The sequence below is a fragment of the Caretta caretta genome, chromosome 11 (genome assembly GCF_965140235.1).
Source record: "Caretta caretta isolate rCarCar2 chromosome 11, rCarCar1.hap1, whole genome shotgun sequence".
Classification (NCBI taxonomy): domain Eukaryota; kingdom Metazoa; phylum Chordata; order Testudines; family Cheloniidae; genus Caretta; species Caretta caretta.
The window spans coordinates 39,612,994-39,639,023 of record NC_134216.1 but is presented as its reverse complement, the minus strand read 5'-3'; the positions used below and the strand labels follow the sequence as shown (position 1 = coordinate 39,639,023).

General features: G+C 38.6%; 1 protein-coding gene across 7 annotated transcripts in view; it reads right to left on the bottom strand.

Annotated features, from left to right (window-relative positions):
* The window catches only part of MYO3B (myosin IIIB), a 341,188-nt gene that overhangs the window by 227,496 nt on the left and 87,662 nt on the right, over window positions 1-26,030 (bottom strand). For all 7 annotated transcript variants that reach the window (XM_048870184.2, XM_048870183.2, XM_048870181.2 and 4 more), the window contains one exon: window positions 3,801-3,866. In XM_048870184.2, the coding sequence (XP_048726141.1) occupies window positions 3,801-3,866 (66 nt within the window). The remainder of the gene's footprint in view (window positions 1-3,800; window positions 3,867-26,030) is intronic.

Below are 26,030 nucleotides of genomic sequence, written 5' to 3'. Positions count from 1 at the left end.
TTAAGTAACTTTATAGATAGGCTTGGTAGAATTCGATTTTTATTATTTTGATGGATATCGATATTTATTTCTAAGCTTTTTTTTCCAATTTTTATCAAATTTTCACAGTTGCAGGAAATTATAGGGGGTCAGACAGCAATTATTTAATGACAGTAGATGCTGAGATTCAAAAAGCTAAAGCTCTATAACCATTAAAACACATCACATGTCAAAATATACAAAGTAAACATCCTTAAATCAAACCACAGCTCTCACACAGCATTTTTCTTACTTTGCCTATCTGTAAATTTTTATCATCATTGATGGGAATATATTTTCAGTTTGTGAGTGTGCAATGAAATCAATGTTTACCAACTTTACCAATAAAATCTAATCCTTCCAAACCTACTTATAGGAAATGACATGCCATTTTGCTGTTTTCTGAGATGGTTTGATAAAGGCTATGTCTTCACCACCAACAAGGTGTGTTTCTACAGCAAGCTAACTATCTCATTAGCTATATCACTGCAAAATCCTAGTGGAGACAAGGTGCTGTAGTTTTTACCTCAACGTAGCTAGTCAAGGTCAACACTAGGTGAGGGAAGGGAGAGAGTTTTGACCTCACCTATGTACATCCAGGTAAAAACTACCTGTGCTTTGTGTCCACTGGGATTTTACAGCACAATCACTAACTCAAGTTGTACTAGTATTCTGTGGATTTCATGTTAACAAAAGTAATGTACCTTTATTGCCTACGATCGGCTCAAAAGCTAGATGAGAAAAACACTACACCTTCCAGCTTGGAAGTTTTACAAATTATTGTGATATGTGAGTGACTACTTAGAATACAAAAGGCTCTCAGGACAGGAAGAACATTTTGGCATTACATCTGGAGCACCGCTATTACTCTGAACAAGGCACAGAAATATGGAAAAGAAACTACATTGCCTAAATTTGCCAGTGTTGGCAAGGATGAAATCACTGTATCAACAGAACTTAAGTCAAAGGTATGCTTAGCTGAAGCAGCATGCTCCGTTTTGTGTCAATACACAGGTCTGGACCACAACTTGAACCAGATAAGCTTGTTATGCAAATGATGTTGGCCATCAGGAGAGAAGTAGATAATGAAATTACTACAAAGCCAACCACTCATCACAAGGGTGACAGAAACATCAGGCAAGGTCCTAACATATGGACAAAAGGCAGTAAGGAATTTATATAATCATTACTTTTAATTTATCATAACTAAGCTGTCATGAGTCATGCATTGACAAATGCATAACTAATGCATATAAATGAGCCAATTATCAGTAATGGCTAAAAGGTTCACAGCTGTATAGTCTGATGTTTTTATTATAAAAAAAATGAAGGTTTACTAATGTAAACTGAACCCTGGGTAAAAATGTTTCGTAATTCACCTCTTATGGGAGATTGCAAACCAGTAAACAAAATGTGGCAATGTCACAGCAAATTCCATTCCAATGTTCTCTTTCATGAAACTACAAAACTGGTAAATTTATTACAATTGTTGTATTGCTTCAGATATCATTTATGCTTAAAACACTGCTTATTAGTACACTTTACTGCTTCACTGTGTATGTTACTGTAAGAACAAAAAGCAGGTTCAACGAATTTGGAGAATAGCTGTTGGGAAAAAATAATTAAAATTGATCAGATTACAAACGTATAATTTTAGGATATCAAAAAACTGAAAAAACAAGTATTACACTGGATATATAAACCACCAAACCTTGACTCCTACTATAGAGTTATTTATACCCTATTGGATTTCAGTGTTCACATTTAATTAAAAGTTTGAATAAAGGTCAGGAAGTGTTAAGCTTAATTTATTGTATTGTTCCCAAGCTCTGAAAGGGTTTCCAAGAATGAAGGCACCAAGAAGGAAGCGTGTGGAGGACAACACTGAAGCAGGATGTATCAAATAGTTGAATTTTGTTTTCATATTTACCAACTGCCTTGTCTCTACACAACACAAACAGAATATTAGACCATCGGTGATGATTTTCTCCCAAACATTGGCTGCCCGCCACAAGCACCTCAAGCTTCACATTTTAGGGGTTCTCTGTCAATATGGAAGAAAAGCCAGCCATCATCCATTGCAGACTTGGAAGATTTTTATCCTTTGTAATTAATCAGTGATCACAATGTACTACATAGTTACTAGTTAAACCAGGCACATGTAGCATAGAAAAAGAGGTCGGGTCTATCTGCTCCAAATGCACAGAGTTCTACTACTTCAGCAAAAAAAATCTCCTTTAGTTTTCAGCAGTAGTAGATACCATCTGTAGGTCAGCCAGCACCTTGCCTTACCTTATGGCCTGATCCAAAAAACACTGAAGTCAATAGGAGTCTTTCCATTGACTTTAATCAGCTTTGGATCAAGTCCTTAATCTTCAACCTCCTAAAATGGGAAGTTGCCCCAAAAGACCAACTTCAGAAAGTCTGTGTCAGACTCAGTTCATGTACCACTGCTAGTTCAAGAGATTTCTGGATACATTATTTGTGGCACAGGTACAGAATGGACCTAGCCAGGTTTTCAAAGCCAAGGGGAAAAAACAAAAACTGAGGAGTGTTGTTTCAGTTGAAGCACCAGGAATAAGAGATTTAAAGCATTAAGTAACTTGAATAGCGTTGAATCAATAAGGATCTGATAACATAAGGGCATATTAGCGCAGAATGAAGTCCTAAGATATGATGAACATAAGAACATAAGTATGGCCATACTTGGTCAGACAAAAGGCCCAAATAGCCCAGTATCCTGTCTTCCAACAGTGGTCAATGCAGGTGCTTCAGAGGGAATGAACAGAACAGGTAATCATCAAGTGATCCATTCCCTGTCGCCCATTCCCAGCTTCTGGCAAACAGAGGCTAGAGACACCATCCCTGCCCATCCCAGCTAATAGCCACTGATGGACCTATCCTCCATGAATTTATCTAGCTCTTTTTTGAATCCTGTTATAGTCTTGGCCCTCACAAAATCCTCTGGCAAGGAGTTACACAGGTTGTTTTAAATCTACTGCCTATTCATTTCATTTGGTGACCCCTAGTTCTTGTGTTACGAGAAGGAGTAAATAACACTTCCTTATTTACTTTCTCCACATCCATCATGATTTTATAGACCTCTATTATATCATATATTTGCTTATTAATGGAAGTTATTATAAGAGTTTTAGATTTGATGATAAAAGATAAATTATGCATTTCTTAGTTTACTTGTACTAACAAACAAAACATGAGTTTGGTTTATTGAGGATCCCATGCTGAAGCTGAGTGGCACCTAGATAACACATCAGTCCCTAACTTAATATTTTCTGCTGGTTTTGGTTTGTTAGAGGTATCCAAGGTTGGATGGAAGGGGGTTAGGACAACCGCTTTGTTCCTCTCCTTTTTCATTTTGATTTTAATTGCCTAGAATTTACTTCAGCAAACCCTTCCCTGCAAGGCAAGTCCATATGTTGCTACCACATTTAGATCTCCTATACCACCAAACTTTACCTCTAAACCATCAAGCAAACCAAGTGTATTAATAAATTCATCCTGGGTCCATCACAAGTCAAGAAGCTAGTCAACTTAGTATAGTCCACAGCTGCTGTTAAGCAAATTGCATGAAGAGATCAAACTGAGCTGGTCAGTTTTCAAAACATGATATGCAGTCTTCAATTTATGAGATGATCATATGTGTTATAACCTTCTACCAAGCAAAACAACTGTGTGAACCAAGTAAATTCTGCTTTCAGGGTTTCATGTCACACTGTAAGGCCTTGTAGAGTAAGCAGTTTTTAAATGGAGGAAAAACTCACTGTGAAATGAAGTGGTTGAATCCTCTGCACCATTTTTCTGGGTGTAGCAAAGTAGGGGGAGGATTTCTGAAAAATAAACACAGTTTTCAGTTTTAAATATTAAGGGAAGATCTGTTAAATCATAATGTTATTGCAATTTTCTCATGGATATTCAATAAAGATAACATGAGCTCTATTAGAAAATGGTGACACAGAAAGGAATGTCCAAATAGTCTATATGCTTTGGATGCCTGTCTCATTTGGTTTGGGTTTTTTTAACAATTCCCTTCCCTCTTAATGAATTTCCCCTTTTTATTTCATTGATGTTGATGCTGGTGACAAGTACAGAATGCATAGTGCACATCATGCAAGCTTCCCTACAGTTTGCTTTAATTCAGCTTGACTCTGAAGGGATCATCTGAGGGCTGAGCAGTTAATCCAGTCTCCATGCCCATTCAGTCCTTGGCCTCTCCACTCAGCTAACGAATTATGATCATGATGTGCAGAAACATGGACACCTGCATATTAAAAACTAAGGGAGAGATCATCAACAAATGGTGGTAACTTTCAATCATAAATGACTTGATACTTTTATATTCTGGTAACCTGGAGATTAATGTTTCCATATAATGAACACTAAAACTATTACAAAAGTAGCATATGATTTTTTTAGTAACATTTTCCATTCATTAGTTCTTACATTACATATTAACAGGGGCTTCCATAAGAATGCACCCAGAAGCTTACATTGTTGTATTCAGTGTAGTTGTAGCAATGTCAGTCCCAGGATATTAGAGAGAAAAGATGGGTGAGGTATTATCTTTTATTGGACCAACTTCTGTTCCCTTTCCAGACCTGAAGAAGAGTTCTGTGTGGCTTGAAAGCTTGTCTCTCTCACCAGAAGAGGTTGGTCCAATAAAAGATATAACCTCACTTATCTTGTCTCTCCAGAGTCTTAGAAATAACAAATATGCTGCCACATATTAGTTGCCATATAACCACTTTCCTCACTGAATACTACAGTAAGTTATATAGACAAGTAAATATTGGCCCTTAGTGGAACATCAAATCCAAACCATTTGAACACTGAGGAAATTCAGACCTGGATACAATCTTGGTGACTATCATCATCTCCATCAGAAGGATCTACCAGAAAACCAGATCTGAACTCCACAAACTTTGTGTAAGTTTGGCTCCACTTCCAGATCCAGTAAGGCCCATTTCTAGTAAAAACAAAACAAAGTTTCCTGCCTGGCATGTTGGGTCATTATCTTCCATAGCTTTCTTCAAGCAATTAAAGTTTTCAAATATGTTTGGTACGAAAGGTCTGTTAAAAAAAACTTTACTAATTTGTGTTTTATAGTATTTGAGGACACACTGAACTAGCAAAAATAGTCATATACTTTAGCTTAATCTGATACCAAATTGTCATGAATAGTCTCTACATTGCATTATGAATCACGCTCATTTAATTCAGGGCCACACTCTACAACAAGACATGGTTTGGAAACATTTTGGAAAACAAAGAGTAAGCAACATAAACACAATGTAAATTTGTACTGATCTGTTTAGCAGTCTTTGAATTTCTCACACATGTACATTCAAATAGTAGCTCCATTGAACAATTACTAGTCCAAAAAAAATCAAAACATAGTTTAAAAAAGACAATGTGGCTTTGTAATAAATGGACCATTTTCATTCATCTGTATCTATTCAAAACAAATGCAGTCATTTCATTTCATTGCAGGTTGTCACGTTGTCTGAGCTGAATATGTTATTATTTTTCTCTTTTGTTACAGCAGATGCTGAGAGTGTAATTTTCTTCACAAAGTAAAGAAATTCAGAATGTTTGAGGTGCACATCATTTATCAAATTTACCATTAGAAAAAATATGTGATGGGTTATTTTCAATGGCACTAATATTTCAGTCCTGTCTTCCAATAACCATGTTTATATCTTTGGGTACATCAGAGAATCTGTAACTGTACCTTCAAACACAAAGCACAGTAGATGCTTTCAGAAGATACATCAAGAAACAAGACTATATCTGAAAGAGAGACAAGCTTCAAAAATCTCTCTAATGAACAATGGCTAGCACGTCAGATAAAACCAAGCCTCTCTCTAATGTACTTTCAGAGTGGCCTTGAGACTCCTGTTCCTTATTGTGGATAACAGCAAGTATGTTTCTGGTCATTCCACTTTTGACTCCACCTACCTTACTTTACAGGAACACTGCTTTATCTGACTCTCCAAGTTCTGATAATAGCACCAATCACTACAGTGTCTCAGTGTAAAGTATATTCCTACTGCCTGCCAAATGTTTGCAGTTAAACCTCCCTAGTTTGGAATTTCATTTCAAATTCAAAAGTCAAGCCTGGTTTGTGAAAAGTTTCACCAGTATTCATGAATTATGTAATGTAGCTAATATAGAATTGTTTGCATGTTCTTTTAGATACTATTCTCAAAGTCTAGCATCTGATTATATTCATGAAGGTAATAATGGGGTTTAATATAAAGAATGTAATTCAGAGGTAGTGTCAGTTCCATAGCATTATTTCACTAAGAATATTCTAAAAAGAAGCTTTATAAAGAGACCACAGTGTAAAACATTTACACTTTAATACATCCCATGGTTGCAGATGTTATCATGGATCCAGGTAGAATTTCATAATAGAAGAACAGACCAGTGAACCAAATGTTATTGTTGATTTGCCTGTGGGAATACACTTAGTCAATTGATTATTTTCTGACTAAAGGAAAACCAAGTAAAAACAGAATGATTCCTACAAATGGCCATCAGATTATGCTAGCATCAAAGGCGCCTGCGTCTTCTTTTATTGGCTTCTCAATATTCCATCCACCAAATCATAAATCACTGACAATTATAAAAGTAACTAATGAGTCCCTGAGTTTATGGACAGTTTCTTGAGCCTAATATTTCTATATCTGTTCATGGAAGAATTTGGTATTATTCCTAAATTCTCTCTAATCATCTAGGCTATATTGGAAAGGTGGCTTTATAGTTGAAGCACAGAACTGGATGCCAGAAGTCCAGGATTCAATTCCTGGCACTGCCGTAGACGTCTGTGTTATTAGGCAAATCTCCTAATCTGGGTCTCAGTTGCCCTATCTGTAAAATGGGGTGATACTGTTTACACATCCCAGAAGCTTGTTAAGAGGCTAAATTTAATTAATGTTTGTAAAGCACATTGAGATCCTTTGATGCAAGATGCTATTTAAGTGCAAGGTATTAATACCTTTATATGCTTCTACTATTTAAATTACCCAGTAGATGAAATGTTGCCTCTTGGTCCATTGCACAGAGAGTCTAGCAAGTGACTTTGGTTAATATAACCAAAGAATGTTTAACCAACATTAAGGCCTGATTTAAAATCACAATATTGAAGAATATTGAATGAAGTTTGGAACCCAGTCTTACTGTCCACTCTGCAGTCATATGTGTTCAGAAAAAAGCCAATTCACTTGCCACTGAAGTTAAGTCAGATCTACTGTGTTACTTAAGGATAATGTTATGCACTCCCATATAGCCTTCTATAGGCTGATTCTATGGAAGCAGTGGTAACCTCATAATAAACCATGAAGCCAAGAAATGTAGGCATGCCTATTATTGGAGTTTTATGGACACCTAGTACTCAGTGGATTTCCCTATAAATGGCCACATATGCAGGAGTAAATAAAATACCAGCTGGAATAAGGTATAGGACATGCTGATTAACACGTAATGCAATTCACTGAGAGTCATGTTATGCTACAATAAGAGATAATACAATTGTAACAATTCTAATAACAATACATTTAAGAATAAAAGTCCTTCCCAAATGGGATTTCTCAAGTGGTTGGCAGTTTTCTCTTCCACTAATCACTATCCTAGCTTTAGGGATATATCTCCTATGCCCAGATCTGCATTTTCCCCCAGGCAAACTAGAAATCTGGCTCTTTCAGCTATCCCTCACTGCCTGTATATATGGCTCCCTTGTTCCTCTTGGGTGACTGGAGCATCAATTTGCTTAGCTTCTCTTCTTGAAGCACTACAAACCTCACTTGTGCCACACTAATCCCAATTTAACTGAACTTAAATTAAAAACTAGTAGAAACATACTATAATGTTAATTGTTCCAATCCTTTGCAGCATACCATGACAGGCTTTCCAAAATTGACTAAAGTGTCTATGCAAATTTTAGCAATCCAGATAAACTTTGACCTTTAGCATTTCCAATGCTCAGGGCTTTTCTTGGCTGCTATCCGTGGGCTGAAGCTCCCCTCCTGAGCTCACTAATAGGAGATTTTAAAGAAAATTCTAGTGTTGGTAAGGCCACCCCTCTCTCAAAATCATAAGCAACACTCTGGCATTCCCTTCTCCCAGAATGGAGCCAACATATATTCCCTCTGGACCAGAAGGATGCCTTTCTTTTTTTCTCCTTTTGAGAAGCACCTTGTCCACTGGCTGTCCTACCCCAAGAGGATTCCGGGAGCTGTAAGTGACTCTGTTGTCATCAAATATCTCCTGATCTGTCCTGAGGCTGTAGCAGTTCAGTCTCTGCTGGAGGAAGCTAAGTGATGGCCTTTTAAAGCCTTTTAAAATAGTGTGTTAGCTTAATTTTTCTTTTTATAATAGAATTTTTAAAAATTAGATTTGCCTTGAACACACAGTACTCACCAAGGATTCCTACAGAGTTTTTATGGACAGTTCAATATATAGGACAAGATCTTGCCATTCTGTGGAAATGCACTTTGCAGGTCCCAAAGTTAGATAGGACAAAATGTGGTTTAGTTAGGACAAAGGTTTCACTGCATTTTATGGAGGAGGTGGGGATTACCAAGGATCTTGGAGCATCTGAAGAGGCCAAGGTTCCTGCAAAAGGCAGTCAGACAAACTCCTAAGAAAATGGTTGAGTGTTAAGCACATGGAAATAGGTTAATATCCAGGGATACGTAAATGTCCACGAATTTGGTTTTTCTTTGAAAAGACTGTAACTTTCCTGAAATCTGAAACTAATGATCAATTAAAAACTCTGATTTATAATACTGGAATTGCATGTATGAAATATAAAGTGACTGAATCAAATAGCTTATGTAGCACATACTGTTGAATCACAGCCAAATACAACACTTGTCTTGGTACTTTGGCCCAAACAGGGATCTATCTAAGGTCATTTGTGTCTCAAGATTATGTTATATCCAACATGTGTTATTCTATTGATGGCATCTCTTTGCATCAGCTGATGTCATTGGACTTCATTAGTATCTGGCAGCTTCTGCAGCATTTTGCACATATTCATAGAAAAGCTAAATATCCATCTCTTAGTAACTTGCTGATGCGTTTTATGCTATTCTTCTTCTTCAAAAAGAGCACATGTAACCAGTTCAATCATCCTTGCCATATATAAGTAGCTCAAGGACAATAGCAGCTTATTTTCTAATATAAGTGATGGATAATTGCAAGAAGTAGATAAGAAGTTCATTGCATGAGCTGGCATAGCTAGACCTTTCTAAATGCACTCTGATGCAAGAAGGGTGATCAACCATTTATTTCCCAAGTTTGTGCCTTTTTTCCCCTAGTCCTTAGTTCTATAATTAGACCAATACCAAATGTTCCATTTCCTTCGGCAGAATCATTCTTCTGCGGATGGATATTGTCCTCCTCTCACTACATTCTCTGCCTTCCATGGTCTGATTGTTGTACTTACTTTGTGGGAGTTTTGTATGAGTGAGGACTGTTGCACTGAGCCCATACAGAAGGTAACCTACATACGCACACACAACGTTTTTAAAGTTCAGAGCTGCTTAGAACATGAAGACATTAGCAAGCTCAGCCCCAGAGAAGAATTGATTCTGAATGATCAGTAATAGGGAGTAGGTGCTGGAAATGTTTTAATTCGTTGAGTTTAATGTGTTTTCTGTCATTCAGTTTGCCTCCAAAGTCACAGCTGGTAAAACCAAAGGGGTTATTTTACCACAATCAGACCAGCGACATGATTCAGTGAGCACCATTTGTCCTTTACATTAAGCAGGGTGCCTAATTACTGCTCATAGTTAATAGATTTATGATACGCAAAAAGAAAATAACTGCTTCAGATTTTAAATACTTTTTCTGAGAAATTAAAAATGCTTGAAAAGCAAAATGCACTTTAAAAAATTATGTCAATACATTTAGCAACGTATTTTATAAAGGAAAACCAGACCCAATCTCCAATGAACAGACTGTGTCATCAGAGCCTGCCACATTGTTTCTAATGGGGGAATTAGCAGCTGAACATCCACACCTGTCACCATGAACAGGCTCTGGCAAACACACCCAGGTACATGTTTCTTATGCATTTCTTAAAACAGTTTGAAATGAGACAACCAGAGACAATATTTATGTTGATATTGGCCAGGTTTATACTTAAGCAGATTTCACTTGAAATTATACATATACACCTATTTCCTAAGGGGAAATTTTCTGTCTATAAAAAAAGTGAGAAGTTAATGATGTGTAATAATGAGATACTACCACAAATGGTTATATAATACAAATGGCTTGTATGAAAATAGGTAAATACCTGAATGAAATTTATACCTAAAAAGTTCTCACACAAGCTTAAGGTCTGACCCTGCAAAGACTTACTATTCTGTACAGTAACACAGAAATTAATTAGATTGATCACAGCAGGAGTGAGTACCTACCTATACCAGCACTATGGCAGATTTTCCATAGACTTTAATGGGAGCTGCCTGAGGCTTTAGGCCAAGAAATACGCATTTACAGATTCAGGTCCTGAGGTAGCAGGACTGGCTAGAGAGTTAGTCACAGCTAAATGAGCATCCTTTTCAAGCCCAAAAGATCTCCCACTCCACAGCCTTAGTCACATTAAATTTGAAAGGGCCCCAGGGCACTTTTATGTTGGGGTCTCACATAAGGAGGTCAAAGAGGAGATCATAATGACAAGAAATGGGCAAGACATGCTGTCCTCATAATAAAGCTAGTGTGATTTGTCAAAAGGCTTGAAAAATATCCCCAACAGCCACTAAACCAAGGAATAAGCCTAATAACCAGTATGAACACCTCCTGGGCCACTAATCACCCTAAAGCCATGTGCCCTGAAATTTTAAGGAATACAACAGTTGTTAATTGTGCACTGTATTTAATTAAAATATTATCAATCCACATTGAATTTAATTCTTTTTAAATATGAAACCTACTAAAAAGCTGGTCACATAGCAGTAAAATATATTTGTTACAAATATTATCTGATGATTTTTACATCTATTTATTAAATAATACCTTCAACAAATAGTATTTGGTCAGCTATCGAGCTAAGTGAAGATTGCAAAAAAGTATTGTTGAAGAAATTATTTGACTAAAATCTCTCATATTATATATTCACTGAATGCTTATTCAATCAGCCCTACTTTCTATAGGCCACACCCATGCTCCTCCTTTCTTATGCCCATCTGTACCCTAAGCACCCACATACGAGGCTTGGAAAATTTACCAAGCACCTTACAGCCAATAGACTAAACCTACTAGCCACAAACTGATAAAGATGGAGGTCCCACTAGCAATGGGTAATGCCCAAGAGAGAAAGCAACCCTGCACAGTCTCCCTCAGCTCCAGAGAAAGAGGAGAGTGCTGGGATGCCTACCAGGGTGCTGTCACTGGGCCGCATGCTCAGGAAGGTCCATCTTTCTTATCAGCCTCTGACTAGTAGGTATCTGATAAATTTTAAGCCTCCCTTCCCAGGGAGAAGGAGCATTGTCTCAGTTTCCCCCTTCTCACACCAAAGTCATCTGGCTGATACAAAGGGTGGGGTTCTCTGCTATCTTAGCCCTTCCTCAGCTTTCCAGGTGTTACAAAGGAGGTATGGCCATGGACTCTATCCCTGCCCTTTGCAGTCGTGGAGTCTGATCCAAAGCCAATTGAAGTCAATAGGAGGTTTTCCAGTCACCTCAGTGGGCTTTGGATCATGCCCTTAGATATAAACAGTCATATTCTGAGGCACAGAAACTAAAGAAAGAAAAGACAAGTTCTCTCTGCCTCACTGGTAGGACATTTTAATTTGCTTAATTTCATCCCATGTTTCCTAGTTATACCAGCCCCTACCTAAGTCCTCTCCACAAAACACCCTTAACAATTCTTCTCCTTCAGTGCTGGAGTAAGAGGGGAAAGTGCTAGAGTGTTGCTGCCAACCTCCGTCTATCTTTTTTTTGACTGACAGCAGCGTATTTATGTATAGGCTTTCCATTCCCCACTCTCTGAAGCATTGCTTTCCCTCCTCGTAAACACACAATTTATCCTGCCTGAGGTTTGGGGGGGTCTATCTGACAAAAATATACATAAAATATAAATAAAAAATGTCGTGCCAAACCTGTGCCTCTGCTTACGTTAAGTATTCTCAAATTAGGATGAGGTGAAGCGTTCCGCTTTGGTTTTTTCAACCTAATTGCTGTGGTTTTTGTGTAGCCAAAAAAAGTCACTAAAAAAGGCAATAGGCTCAATTTGACCCCCCAATGTTAGTCAATAGGGAAAATGAAAGTACTACACTTCCAAGGTCTTTGGGGGTCTCTTGGATCCTAAACACATACAAACATTTAAATAAAGTATGACAGGCAAACCACTGTCTATTCTTTCTTTAAGTATTCTCCATCTATGATTAGGACAACCTGTTAGCATTGGTTTTGGCTGCATACCTCTAGTGGTTTTAGTGTAGCGAAAAAATGTCACTCACCAGGTACTGGGGGTCAGTTATACCCCAAATTAATTTTGCAGGTATTCCAAGACTAGATTATTTTTGTTTTGAGGCAGCAATTACAATATTATTATATGACTCTTTCAGCATTGTTTTTATCATCAGAGTTTCAGTGATTTGTTTGTTTGTTTGTTCAAAAGAATGCACCAAAAAGGTCTTGGGGGTCTGAGAGACCCCAGATAACATTTGCCTTATGTATGATCACAATAGTCCAGCAAATTGAGTGTCTTTGAAGATAACACTGTCAAACTGAGTTTCTGAGAAGCCTACACTTGGTAGGAAGAGTTTCTGGGGAAGCCACAACTGTCAGATACATTTTCTCGCAAGCCTACACTTGACAGATGCTGTTGCTGGGGCAAAGACTCGCTGTTGCATTGCACATGCACTGTGCACGTCTGAATGCATACATTGTTTGGATTCTGTTGAATTGCACATGGCATAATAAATCTCTGAATAAGAGATGGATGTTTCTCAGGGACCTGAGTACAGAAATGGTAAAACCACTCGTGCAGGTAAGAACATTGCAGCCTTGCCTCGCTTCAGGCTGCCAGGGAAGCCATGTCTAGTGTGCTGGATGCTGATCTACAGCCTAAGAAATGGGAAGATGTTACATCTGCTCAGAGAACAAGACAGAAAAACACATCCAAAATGTGCAAAGTGTCAAAACTGTGGTATGTTCAGAACATATTTCACCTATTTGTTCAATTTGTTTGAAGTACTAGGCCATTTACAGCTACATTGCTGTGCCTGTGCCTTTTATATTGTTCATAGAATCATAAAATATCAGAGTTGGAAGGGACCTCAGGAGGTCATCTAGTCCAACCCCCTACTCAAAGCAGGACCAGTCTCTAATGTTTGCCCCAGATCCCTATATGGCCCCCTCAAGGATTGAACTCACAACCCTGGGTTTAGCAGGCCAATGCTCAAACCACTGAGCAATCCCTCCCCTATATAGATATATATGCTATCTATATTCATTGTCTAAACATGGGGTCAGTTAGAGCCTGACACCTGTAGACAGTGTAGCTTTTTAAAAAATGTGTTTGATCATGGGGTCAATTAGACCCCAGCAAAAGCGTTGTGTAGTGTGCTTTTGAATCTAGGGAAATTTTAACTTGCTCATAGTTTATTAGTTCACTGGCTACAATAAAGTCTATGTTAAATGCATCCCTTGTGCTTTCCTCCCCCCAATTTTGACATAATAGGGGGTCTGCAAGACCTCAATATGGAATTAGTTGGGTGATTTTTGGTCCAATATGAAGGTTAAATGTGCAGAAAACAAAAACATTCAGTTTAAATTATTCCAAATCATCGTCACTTCTGAGCAGTAAAGATACGCCAGTTCAAATCACATGGGATTTCCCTTAATTTAAACAAGAAATGGCTGTCCTCAAGTTAGACCAAAAGATATTGACAGACCAGAATCAGTTAAGGGTATCAGCACTGGAAATAAAATGTTTCTATATGTTTCACTATCTTTTAATTACAATTCCAGAGCCAGCAGATATTTCCTCCACCACTGGGACTCTCACTCTGACACTTCATTGTGTGCATGCTACTAAAGTCAGAGCGAAGTCCCATGGAATATAATATGTATATTTTGAGATCCAAGTTAAATAGACAAATATACTGATAAGATTGTGGATTATTTATTGCTGAAAAGACTGTAGAGAGACAAAGTATTTTTCCCCGGGTTTTTATGATTCATTCTCCTGATCCCGTAAAATATAAATTGGACATTTGTTTTCTTTTCACTTCCCAGAAATGAATGATACTCTGGGAGCTTTGTGAGAATCATAAAGCCACATTGGTCCTCTTCTTTTTGTGATTTCAGGCTATATTTTTTCATCACCACTGAAGAGGCCAAAAAAAAAAAAAAAAACCAGATTAACAATTAGACACTCCGGCTGGTTTGTGAAGTTTTGACTGACAGCTGGAGAGAATTTTTTCCTGCAGCTGTAAAAGAAAAACGAGTGAACAAGATACCAAACAGATTTTTAAAACTAAACTTTTTGTCAGGATTTGTTGGCAAGTCTCCAGCCATGAACATTTTTTGGCAGTTGGCATAGTAATAAGCAAGAACCTATATCGACAGATAAATTCAGTTTCAAAATTATACAGAAAACATCTTTCACGTTTCAAGAAGCACTATATAAATCACTGGAAGAAAAGCATTTCGAGAAGAATATAAGGAGGTGGCCAAAAGAGATTCTTTTTCATGTAGCAAGCCCAGTGTTTCAAAGCAGTATGTGTATAACAGATCATGAGTCACTTATAAAGCAATAATGATGTATGCAAATAAGTATGCATTTAGCATACTAAATTATTTTGAAGGTCAGATCATAACCTTCAAGAAAATAAACTCAATTATATGAATGTTTAAGTTCAAGTTCATACACATTGTTGAAGTATGGCAAAGTGTTCTGCTTGGGAACATCTGGTTTATCTTTGACTTTTTCCCTTGAACACTGCAATTCACAGGCCACTGGTTTGACAGCTGCAAAGGTTTCATTAGCTTTTTGCAAGACCTGACAAGGCATCATTTATTTCTGTCATTTACTTTTCAGTTTCCCGTTTCAGTTTCTAGCTTCATTCAGACAGAAACAAGTATTATATTTCACCAAAACCTTCAGATGCAGAAGAATAAACACAGTTTTGCTTTTCAATGGTCAAGCTTCATAATGTATATTTAACCTAATAACTTTATGGTTATGGTATTGCAATTCATTTCATCATGAAAGTTTCATGTTTGAAAGTTAAGGGGCAACTGAAATTAACAGCTGGAATTGAAACTGGGGAAGTATTGTGAAAGATTTTTTTTATTTATAATCAGTTCAAATCTTTACTGCAATGTATTATTTTGCTTTTCGATTAAAACCATGGCTTTGTGAATTTGCAAAGTGGAGAGTGCCAATTACCAAAGAAGAAAATATGGGAAGTAATACTTTTGCGCCTGACTGAAAAACATACAGTATTGTCTAGACATTGCAATTCTGTAGTTAGAATATTAAGGTTTCAGAGTAGCAGCCGTGTTAGTCTGTATTCGCAAAAAGAAAAGGAGTACTTGTGGCACCTTAGAGACTAACCAATTTATTTGAGCATGAGCTTTCGTGAGCTACAGCTCACTTCATCTTATGCTCAGATAAATTGGTTAGTCTCTAAGGTGCCACAAGTACTCCTTTTCTTTTTAGAATATTAAAACATTCCAATTACACTGTATATTTATATCTAAAATTCATGCCTTTAGTAGAATCCATAGGTGAAAATCTGGCAAGTGGGTTCATAAGGACACCCATTCGGAGTTCTTTGTGTACCACAAAACTCTCATTGATTTCCAGCCTATTTACCATCCTTGCCGGGGGGGGGGGGGGGGCACGTGGCTAATAGCAGTACTTTCCTTTCCTGCAGAGCAGATCTGCCTCTGTTCATTCAGCCTAAGAGCTGCAAATGAGCAGGGTCAAGGGAAGGAATACTGATTGGGTAGCCACAAGTCATTTTTCTGATGGGGAGGAGGAGCACATATTAGGAGGGCCAGATTAAGGCAATCCAGAAGCATAAACACACCCCACATGGGGACCATGTGACTCTGCTCCCATGCTGTGATTCGCCCCTGCTTGGGATAGCGGGGACCATGAACACAATAGCTGTCTGCTGAGGTTCCATCACCACCTCTCCCAGACTCAGGAGGGTTGAGGTCTGTCCAAGAGGAGGGAATAATCTCCTCCCTCCCACCCCATCAAATGTAGGGACCCTGCTGACACTACCCCAGCAAACCAGGATTTTCAGGTCTTCAGCTTCCATTTTTTCATAAAAAAACTCCAGCATACGACAACCAAAATCTTTCCATGACAATTTTTCTTTTAGTCAATAAGCCATTTTTGGTCAAAAAATGGTTCTATGAAAAAAATGCTGACCAGCTCCATTATTTATTTGTTTGTTTATTACACTAGGTACTTTACAGGCAAAGGCTATTCCCTCCCTTGAACAATTTGGAATCTAAGGGCCCAATTCTGCCATCCTTACTCACATGGAGTACTGGTCCATGAGACTAGTTACAGAGGGAGATACTATTCGATGTGGACAAAGGTAACAGTATTGGGTCCGGAAAAAAAAAAAGCAGGACACAACAAGTGAAAGCAAAATGCACAGGAGTGGGTAGGAGAGATAGGGCACAGAGGTTACATACACAAAATTACACCATGATGTCTGAGAGGAAAGAAAAGAAAGAAAATGGAATAGAAGGAAGGGAAGCAAAGTCTAACAGAAGGAATAGTAACAGGGTTACATTTTAAAAAATGTATTAGAGAAGATACAATGGGGGGCAGTCCCTCCAGAAACAATGGAGGGCGGTGACCCTCCCATCCCCCACCTCTAGATAATCAAAGCTTCTGGAGGTGGGCCTGTGCCACCTCACCGTATACAACACAAAAGCACTGTGCAGTGTGCTGTGTTTGGCTGTCTCCATTCACAAGAGGTTGGGGACTGAGATAAGAAGGGTCACAGGAAAAATTCAATAGCTGAACAATGTGAAAAGGTTTCTACAATGCCTGCCCACAATCAACCTTGCTTGCACCAGGGTTGTCAATCACTCGCTCTCAAGAAGAGTGCATTCACTTCAAATTTTTAAAACAAAGAATACCTAGAGAAGTCACATACAGCTTGACTGACAATAGCATAATAGGGGCTTGCTGGTTTTCATCTGAAACAGACACCACGCAGCATTTTGAAAATGATGTAGGGGCCCAATCTTTATCCCACTGAGCCTGTGGCAAAAGTCTGTGGCAAAACTTTGTATAATCAACACTGCCCATTTAAAGGATTTCCACTATAGCAAACATCCACGCACAAGACAGTATCCTGAACGACTGCAGCATTTTTGCCTTAAAACCACCAGAAAATTATATTAAATTTCTATGCACAAGGTAGGTGCCTATTCTCCACATCTGAGTTACATTCCCTTTAAAGGTGTCCTGCAAAGCCAGGGGGAAATGAGGCTTGTGACCTTTTTCATGTTTATGACATATAAAGAAGGCTTGAAATGCTAACAATCACCCAACCAGGGTCAACAAGATCGTAATTTCTAATGTAAAATCCAGAAAGAATTAAAAAAAAAAAGAGTCAGGTAAGAAGAAGAAAAAAGCACACTTTTTTCTCTTTGCAGGTTCACCAGTAATATTGAGGTATGTGAGTATGTGATCTCCTCTCAGCAATTCATGTCGCCACATTACATGATGCACAACAATATTAAATATACAGATTGGCTAAACATTAAAGGAAATTTAATACTCACTTTCCTCAGGTCAGATCTCTGCTTTTGTTTCCATTGTAGGATGTTTTCTGGCTTTTTCTCCCCCAGACAGTTCAAGCAGATGTTGCCTGTAAAAGTCTGATGTGTTTGCATGCTGGCAACACACCATGGCTCATCAACTAGCCAAATAAAGCTATCGTTTTGAAATTCAGCACATCTCTTCTCTACACTTGTTTCTAGTATGCAAGAGGCCTGATCAGAGGGAATCCATGATAATCTCTAAACTATTAACTTTTTGTAAAGAAAGAAACCTAGGAGATGCATTCTGGCAAGTTCTACCAAACTAAGTTGCACAATATAAAATCTCCACTTCTAGCCTTGTATAGCGATGGAAGGCCAATATACTATACCAATTTTTTGATCCTGAAATTTCTTGGCACCAGGGCTGCAGGAGGCAAGTGCAGACTTGGGTGCTAACCCACCCGAAGAGGGCAAGAAATGGGTCATGTCCCTATCTCACTTCCCACTGGTTAGAAGAGCTAGGGTGGCACAGATAATGATCATATGCTACAACCTTTCGAAGGGTATGACAGGGTTTTCTCTGACCCATGTTTCCAGCTCTCAGAGTCCTCATAACCTCTTCCCCCTCAACATGTGTCTGTGGTTGTAAAGCCACAACCATATGGTCAAACATGCTAGACTTTCATTTTTAATATTTTCCCTTTCTGCAGGTACAGTGCAAAAGAGAGTATGATGTCCTTCAGTGTAGAAATGATGATACCAGAGTCAGGCTGTCAGGAAAAACAAAAGCTGCTATTTCTCTCCCACTTACATCTTCTCTGGTCCTATTAGTCCAACACTCCAACCCCCTGCCCAAGCCCTGAGCCCTCTCCTACACCCCAAGCCCCTCATCCCTGGCCCCACACCAGAGCCCACACCCCCAGAGCCCGCACCCTCAGCCGGAGCTCTCACCCCCCCCACAAACACCCCAACCCCCAACCCCCTGCCCCAGCCCTGAGCCCTCTCCCGTGCCCTAAACCCCTTATCCCCAGCCCCACCGCGGAGCCCATACCCCCACCCCTGCCCAGTCCGGTGAAAATAAGCGAGGATGGGGGAGAGCAAGTGATGGAGTGAGGGGGATGCAGTGAGGGGGGAAAGGGTGTTCGGTTTTCTGAAATCAGAAAGTTGGCAACCCTACATGGTAGCCAAAATTTGCATTTTTTTTTACCTGAAGTTAGGCATCTAAATCCACTTAAAGACTCCTAAATAAGTGGCCAAAGTGATATGGCTGTAACCTCTTGCCTTCAGAGTTTATTCCAGAGCATCTCCTAGTTAAACCCCCTTGAACATTTTCCTGCTTGGTGTTTACATCCATCATTTGATCATGATGGATAAGGACTATTTCATTCTTGCTATTAAAATGCTTCCCTGTCATATCCAGTCAAAGGTAGATAAGAAACCATGTGGTCTGAATATTTTATTTCTCAGTGTTGTGTCTCCTATCCCAACCCTCTCTCTCTTTCCATGAAGACAAGCAGAGAAACCACAGAATCTTCTACTCCATACATGCATGGGGCCCACAGCTGGCCAGCCGAGCCTCAAAAGTGGGTGATGTTGATCAAGAAAAGCTCTTTGGCCAGGGAACCTAGGGGATGCACCGATCCAATGTATTCTCCATGCAGCACTGACTGGTGGGTCTCCTCTAAAGCCATTATTCAGTTTAAAGCTGCCAACCCTTGGTGACATCCCAAAGGGAAGGCAGCAATGAAAACACCATGTGTTCTCCCCTGGGGCTGGGGTGCAACTGGCAATGTCTGCCCTACAGCTCTTTGGGGATTATTTTTTTCAGAAGATTGAAAAAGTATCAACAGCATATTCACTGTTTAAGATCAGCTAAAGAAAAAGCAAAGCAATGTTCTTCTTCCTTCCAGTATTTAGAGCATTCAAAACAACCGCTAAGGCTTTATTTGCTTGCAGCTGCTACAGGAAAAAAAAAAAAAAAAGATGAGTTTACACAATTTATATCCTGATGGACCACAATTTAAATCCTGACTCAAACACTAACTGTTTTAAAAGGGAAACTGAATGCTATTTGAGCAGACTTTCTAAATGTATGCTTCATGCACGCTTGCTTTATACAGAACCAAGGCATTCTTAAAATTTCAAGCAGGAAAATCTGCTCTGGTTACCTTGGTGATAAACTAAAGATAAAAATTGTACATAATTGTTGCTGATGTCACTGTTCTTATATTGTTTCCAAGGCTACAGAGAATCTCAAATAATTGTGATGTTTCATTTTTATACAGTATTGGAAGCCTATTTTGTTTGCTCAATAAATTGTTTAGTACTGCAGGTAATCTATCTAAACCTTATCTAATAAGGCATCAGTAGCCTCTCAGCAACCTCTGGTAATGATGTAGATATATATGTTGAAAATGTCGCTAGCTAGGTCTGTATCAAGCAATTTGGCCCCTAGATTATCTCAATTATTTTTATCCTAAGATTCTATTTCCATAACAAAGTCTATTGATCAATCATATAAAAATATCAGAAAAGTAAGTGTCTTACTGCAAAGCAATATTATATGTAAATTATTAACCTAGCAGAAGCTGTTCTCTTGCCTGAATGGCAGAAAATTGGCTGATAAGTATTTATAGCTCACTGATTTTTCCATCCAGCCTTCAAATTCACAAGTACTTCCCTGCAAAACACAAACTTAGCCATGCCCCATTTTCTCCATTATAACCTCTAGTTTACATTGCTCAGTAGCGAGAATCTCCTTAACATTATTAATTACTGTATTTAATGACAAGTTCTTGTTTAGAGTGTAACTGCCTCAGGACAACTACAATTGATGCCATTATCTAGTGTAGTTTCTTAGGAATTCTTGCTTAAATGGTAACCAGTTCTGACAACATACTAAAAAAAAAATTAATTTGAAATTATTAGCAAAGCAGAATATGTACAGCTAAGCACAGTCCTATAAATCTAACCAGAATGCTGCATTTCCAATGCTCAATTGTGTTGAAATAGACAATGGTTAGTGGGCATCCATCCACCCCTCTCCTCGTGTAGGATGTGCCTTTCATCACTTGACTGCACTCAGAGTGCAGGGCTTGACCTTGCCAGCATGAAATTTTCCACTGGAGCAAGACAAAATGGCACTTACTGTATCTTAGCAGTCTGCTCTTACTTATGGACTGGATTCTGAATAGTAACAATTTACTTTAGGAACTGGTTGACTAAAATAGCTTATGTGTATATAATGCATGAAATGGGCTACATATGGATTCACTAAACAAATTTGGCAGGCAACTCTATTCTGTGCTAGAATTCTGACAAAGTCAAAGAGCAGAACACAGAACACCACAGCATACAAAAGATGGTCCTTTCCCTCTGTTTGTAAAGAGAATGGCTAGTATAAGAGCTGGGCAAATACTGCCAACATGTTTCCATGATTATTGATTTACAATTCTCAGCTAATTCATTTGACTGTGCTCACATCTCGTCTGTGCTCACTTTCCACGAATGCTCTAGCAAACAGGTTTACTGGCAGGAATGCTTGCTGAAATTGCACATTTTAAGCAAATATTGCAGAATATTTATATAAAGGAATTTTTTATGTTTGCAATTGCAAGTATTCATATTAGAAACGTAGTCTAAGAATGACCCTTATCTAATCAAGAAACAGCAGAGTACCATGTGCCCATGTCCTATCCAAACAGCTAAAATTCTGAATATCAAAGACTGACAGTGAACTGCTCATGAACATGCTACAGACCCTGAATTACCTGCTGAAATTATTCCATAAATAGATGTGTACAACGAATGCATCTGCTAAAATCACAATCCATTGTGGAAAATTGGTGAACAGAAGAAAAATAAAGGCAAAATCTATCGAATAAATTCTTAATTCACCCTGCACTAACTGTTACATATTTGCAAATATAATTCACCTAAGAAATTATATATAGCAAATAGTATAGACCAGAGTGTTAATGTTTAAAGAAAGAGTTTTAAGTACGCTATAATGGGAAGAACTTACATTCTTAAGGTCTTGCATCTTGTACAATTTACCTGTACAAAGCGAGTACCAAGTGGATGTAAAACACTACCGCCCAATGTGAGTGCAAAATTCTGACTTGATATCACTTTACCACCACTGTGGATATGTATAATTGACCACTCATGGTGTAAGGCAGGGGAGAATCAGGCCCTCATTTTGCTATCATATGAATTCTAAAATCTGCAACACAAATACTATTTTGATTGTAGCCATGTAGGACTAAAAGGGCAATAATTAATGGATGTATTTATATGGCTTTAGAAGCACACACACATCTCTCTCTTTGCCTTTTTAGCCACTACTAAACCCTACAATCAGCAACACATTATTGACTCAATTCATCCCTGGCACAACTGTATTTAAGCCAGTGGATTACACCAATGATGAATTTGGCCACTACTACTTTTCATAGGGATTGGATTCTATGCACGGTTCCCAACCTAGCTCTGCCAGTACAAAGTCCTGACTTTAACACCCCTAATAGTTGCAAACTGTGACAAACTGTGGGCTCTTTAATGGTGACAAAATATTGAAATCCCAGAGCCTGAGACAACAACTCATTTCCCATGGAACTAAGACCTATTTCACCAGCCCTCATAAGTAAAAAACCCATATCACTCCTGTCATAAATATAAAGGGAAGGGTAAACACCTTTAAATCCCTCCTGGCCAGAGGAAAAACCCTTTCACCTGTAAAGGGTTAAGAAGCTAGGATAACCTCGCTGGCACCTGACCAAAATGACCAATGAGGAGACAAGATACTTTCAAAGCTGGAGGGGGGGAGAAACATAGGCTCTCTCTGTCTGTGTGATGCTTTTGCCGGGAACAGAAAAGGGATGGAGTCTTAGAACTTAGTAAGTAATCTAGCTAGATATGCATTAGATTCTGTTTTGTTTAAATGGCTGATAAAATAAGTTGTGCTGAATGGAATGGATATTCCTGGTTTTTTGTCTTTTTGTAACTTAAGGTTTTGCCTAGAGGGATTCTCTATATTTTGAATCTGATCACCCTGTAAGGTATTTACCATCCTGATTTTACAGAGGTGATTCTTTTACTTTTTTTCTTCAATTAAAATTCTTCTTTTAAGAACCTGATTGCTTTTTCATTGTTCTTAAGATCCAAGGGTTTGGATCTGTGTTCACCTATGCAAATTGGTGAGGATTTTTATCAAGCCTTCCCCAGGAAAGGGGGTGTAGGGTTTGGGGAGGATTTTGGGGGGAAAGACGTTTCCAAGCGGGCTCTTTCCCTGTTATATATTTGTTAGACGCTTGGTGGTGGCAGCAATAAAGTCCAAGGGCAAAAGGTAAAATAGTTTGTACCTTGGGGAAGGTTTAACCTAAGCTGGTAAAAATAAGCTTAGGGGGTTTTCATGCAGGTCCCAATATCTGAACCATAGAGTTCAGAGTGGGGAAGGAACCTTGACAGCTCCTTAACTTTCACACTGTTGTGTGAATAATTTAATAGATTGGATTGTTAAAACAGAATGTTTATATGCGTGTCTGGTAGTACACTTTCCATGAAGACCTTAGCATTCTGTATCCCCAGTTCAGTGGGTGATGGGAGCATCAAAAAGATTATACGGGATTCTCACAAGGGTAAGCAAGCTTTTGGTTCAAGAAGAACTGAAGCTTTGTCCACCCTAGAACCAAAACGAGCAATTTTTAAGCTTTAGAAAAGTTCTGATAGGACCCCTCAAGCTACACAGAAAAGGAGGGGCTATGGCTGAAAACCGTGGGGGTGACCTCCAGCTGAAATAGCAGTTTAGCCTTTCTCCTGACACCAATTTTCTAGGTTTATAATAAGGTTTCTTATACAGGGTTTGTTAATAAAATTAGTAACTACCACGCTGTTTGCAGCACTTGTACTGAGAATGTCTTGAATACCATGGCACAGTTATAGCACTAGTTGTAAACGCAACTGTGCTGATGCACTTCCAGAAAATTCTGTAGGGATAGCAATACCCCTTAGTCAATCCCACAAACAACCTAAGAATAGAAACACCCCCATTATGTACAATAGAACCAGAAGAAATGTCTCAGAATGGCTTCTATCTGTCTTAGGTACTTATATGCCCTGCCAATCACCATAATATCTGACAGGTTTCAGAGTAGCAGCCATGTTAGTCTGTATTCGCAAAAAGAAAAGGAGTACTTGTGGCACCTTAGAGACATAGAGACAAATTTGTTAGTCTCTAAGGTGCCACAAGTACTCCTTTTCTTTTTGCATAATATCTGAGTGTCTCATAATCTTTAATGTATTTATTCTCGCAACTCTCCCCTAGCCCCCGCCCAGTGTAGGAAAGAACTATAATTCCCATTTTGCTGAAAAAGAACTGAGGCAGAGAGAGAAAGGACAAGATTTTCAAGGTATTTAGGCGCCTAAAGATACAGATAGATCTCTAGTGAGATCATTGGAAGTTAGGTGTCTAGGTGCTTTTGAGAATCCCACTAGGTGCCTATCTGCATCTTTAGGCACCTAAATACCTTTGGAAATCTGGCCCTAAGAGACTTGCCTGGGGAAGTCTGCAGCAGAACAGGGGATTGAATGTAAATTCTCAAGTCCCAGGCTAGTGCCCTAAGCCCTAGACCATACTTCCTTGCTGCCTCTGACCAGCATTTTTACTCTTGAGTCCCTTTACTCTTCATATAAGCCAAGCAAAGAGAACAAAGAAAATCTCATATTTCTACTTATCTGGGTACTTACAACGCTCTCATAACTTAGCACCTGATTCCAAGCCTGCACCTTACCACAGCAAAAACATAGCACATGATAACATTTTGACCGGGAAAGGTAAAATTATTCCCTCCGATATGCACACAGGGCTCACATTGAAGTCAATATGAGCCACATGCATCCATGGCAGAATTTGGCCCTTTAATGTGATTTAATGACTATGTCACTGAATTGTTTTCCATATACCCAGTAAGTATGAGACAACTTAGGCTCTGATAGATTCAAACCTTCCACCAAATTGTTCAGCATAAGACTATATTAAGCATTCCTCTTTTATTATTATAACTATCAAACATTTCATTTTAAATAACTGTGATTCCTTCTTTTGGCTTTCGCTACTTAACTTATCAACAGAGAGTTTTCTTCTGTAGTTCGTGTTTGCAATATTCCCTCCATTTCCATGTGTGCAGAACTCAGACTGTCAGCTGGACAATATTTCAGAATCACTACAAAGAGCAGGATAACCTGAGTCTCTTCATTGTGGCGGCTGGGAATGTCACAGAGTACATGGTAGATCCATTTGCAAGTAAGAAAAGCTAGAGCTTTTAAAGAGGAAATATTATCCAAGAAAGATGTGTGTCCCCTTTAGTTGTCCTTAACTAGCCAGCAGGTGAGGAAAGAAAGAGATCACAGTCCAATGTACAGGCCTTTCCTTCCCCACACAAGGACACAGAGTGAAGGACACAAAAAACTACTTTGGCATCTTCTAAACCACATGATCTCATGGCTACACTATTTATAAAAACAAAGCATAGGTTTATTCTGTCCTTTCATTATACTTTATCTATCAAATAATAATAAAAATAAGTAGTAATTTTGCACTTCTTTAGCACCTGTCTTTGGAGGTTCTCAAAATATTTTTCAGAGTAGCAGCTGTGTTAGTCTGTATTCGCAAGAAGAAAAGGAGGACTTGTGGCACCTGAGAGACTAACCAATTTATTTGAGCATAAGCTTTCGTCAGCTGAAGTGAGCTGTAGCTCACAAAAGCTTATGCTCAAATAAATTGGTTAGTCTCTAAGGTGCCACAAGTACTCCTTTTCTTTTTTCAAAATACTTTGTCAATATTAATTACTTAAACCAACTCTGTGAGGTAAGTAAATATCATTTTGCTCTTTTTATAGATTGAGAAACTATGAGCTAGAGAAATTAAGAGCCCAGTTCTGAGCTCACACCAGTTTTAAACCAGTTGCATTCCATTGCCTTCAAAAGAGTTACTCCTGATTTACATTGATGTGAGAGCATCTAGCTCTAAGTCACACAGGAAGTCTGTGGCAGAATCAGAAACAGTCCCTTAACTGCCAGCATTCATGCACAGAACTGCCCTCTCTCTACCAATCCCGTCAGCAGCATAATGAAGAGTTAGATCCATAAAGACAATACATCTACAGCCTGGAAATAAATACGTCATTCTGTACTGGCATTTATACCCATAATTCTCAAACTACATTGCAAGAT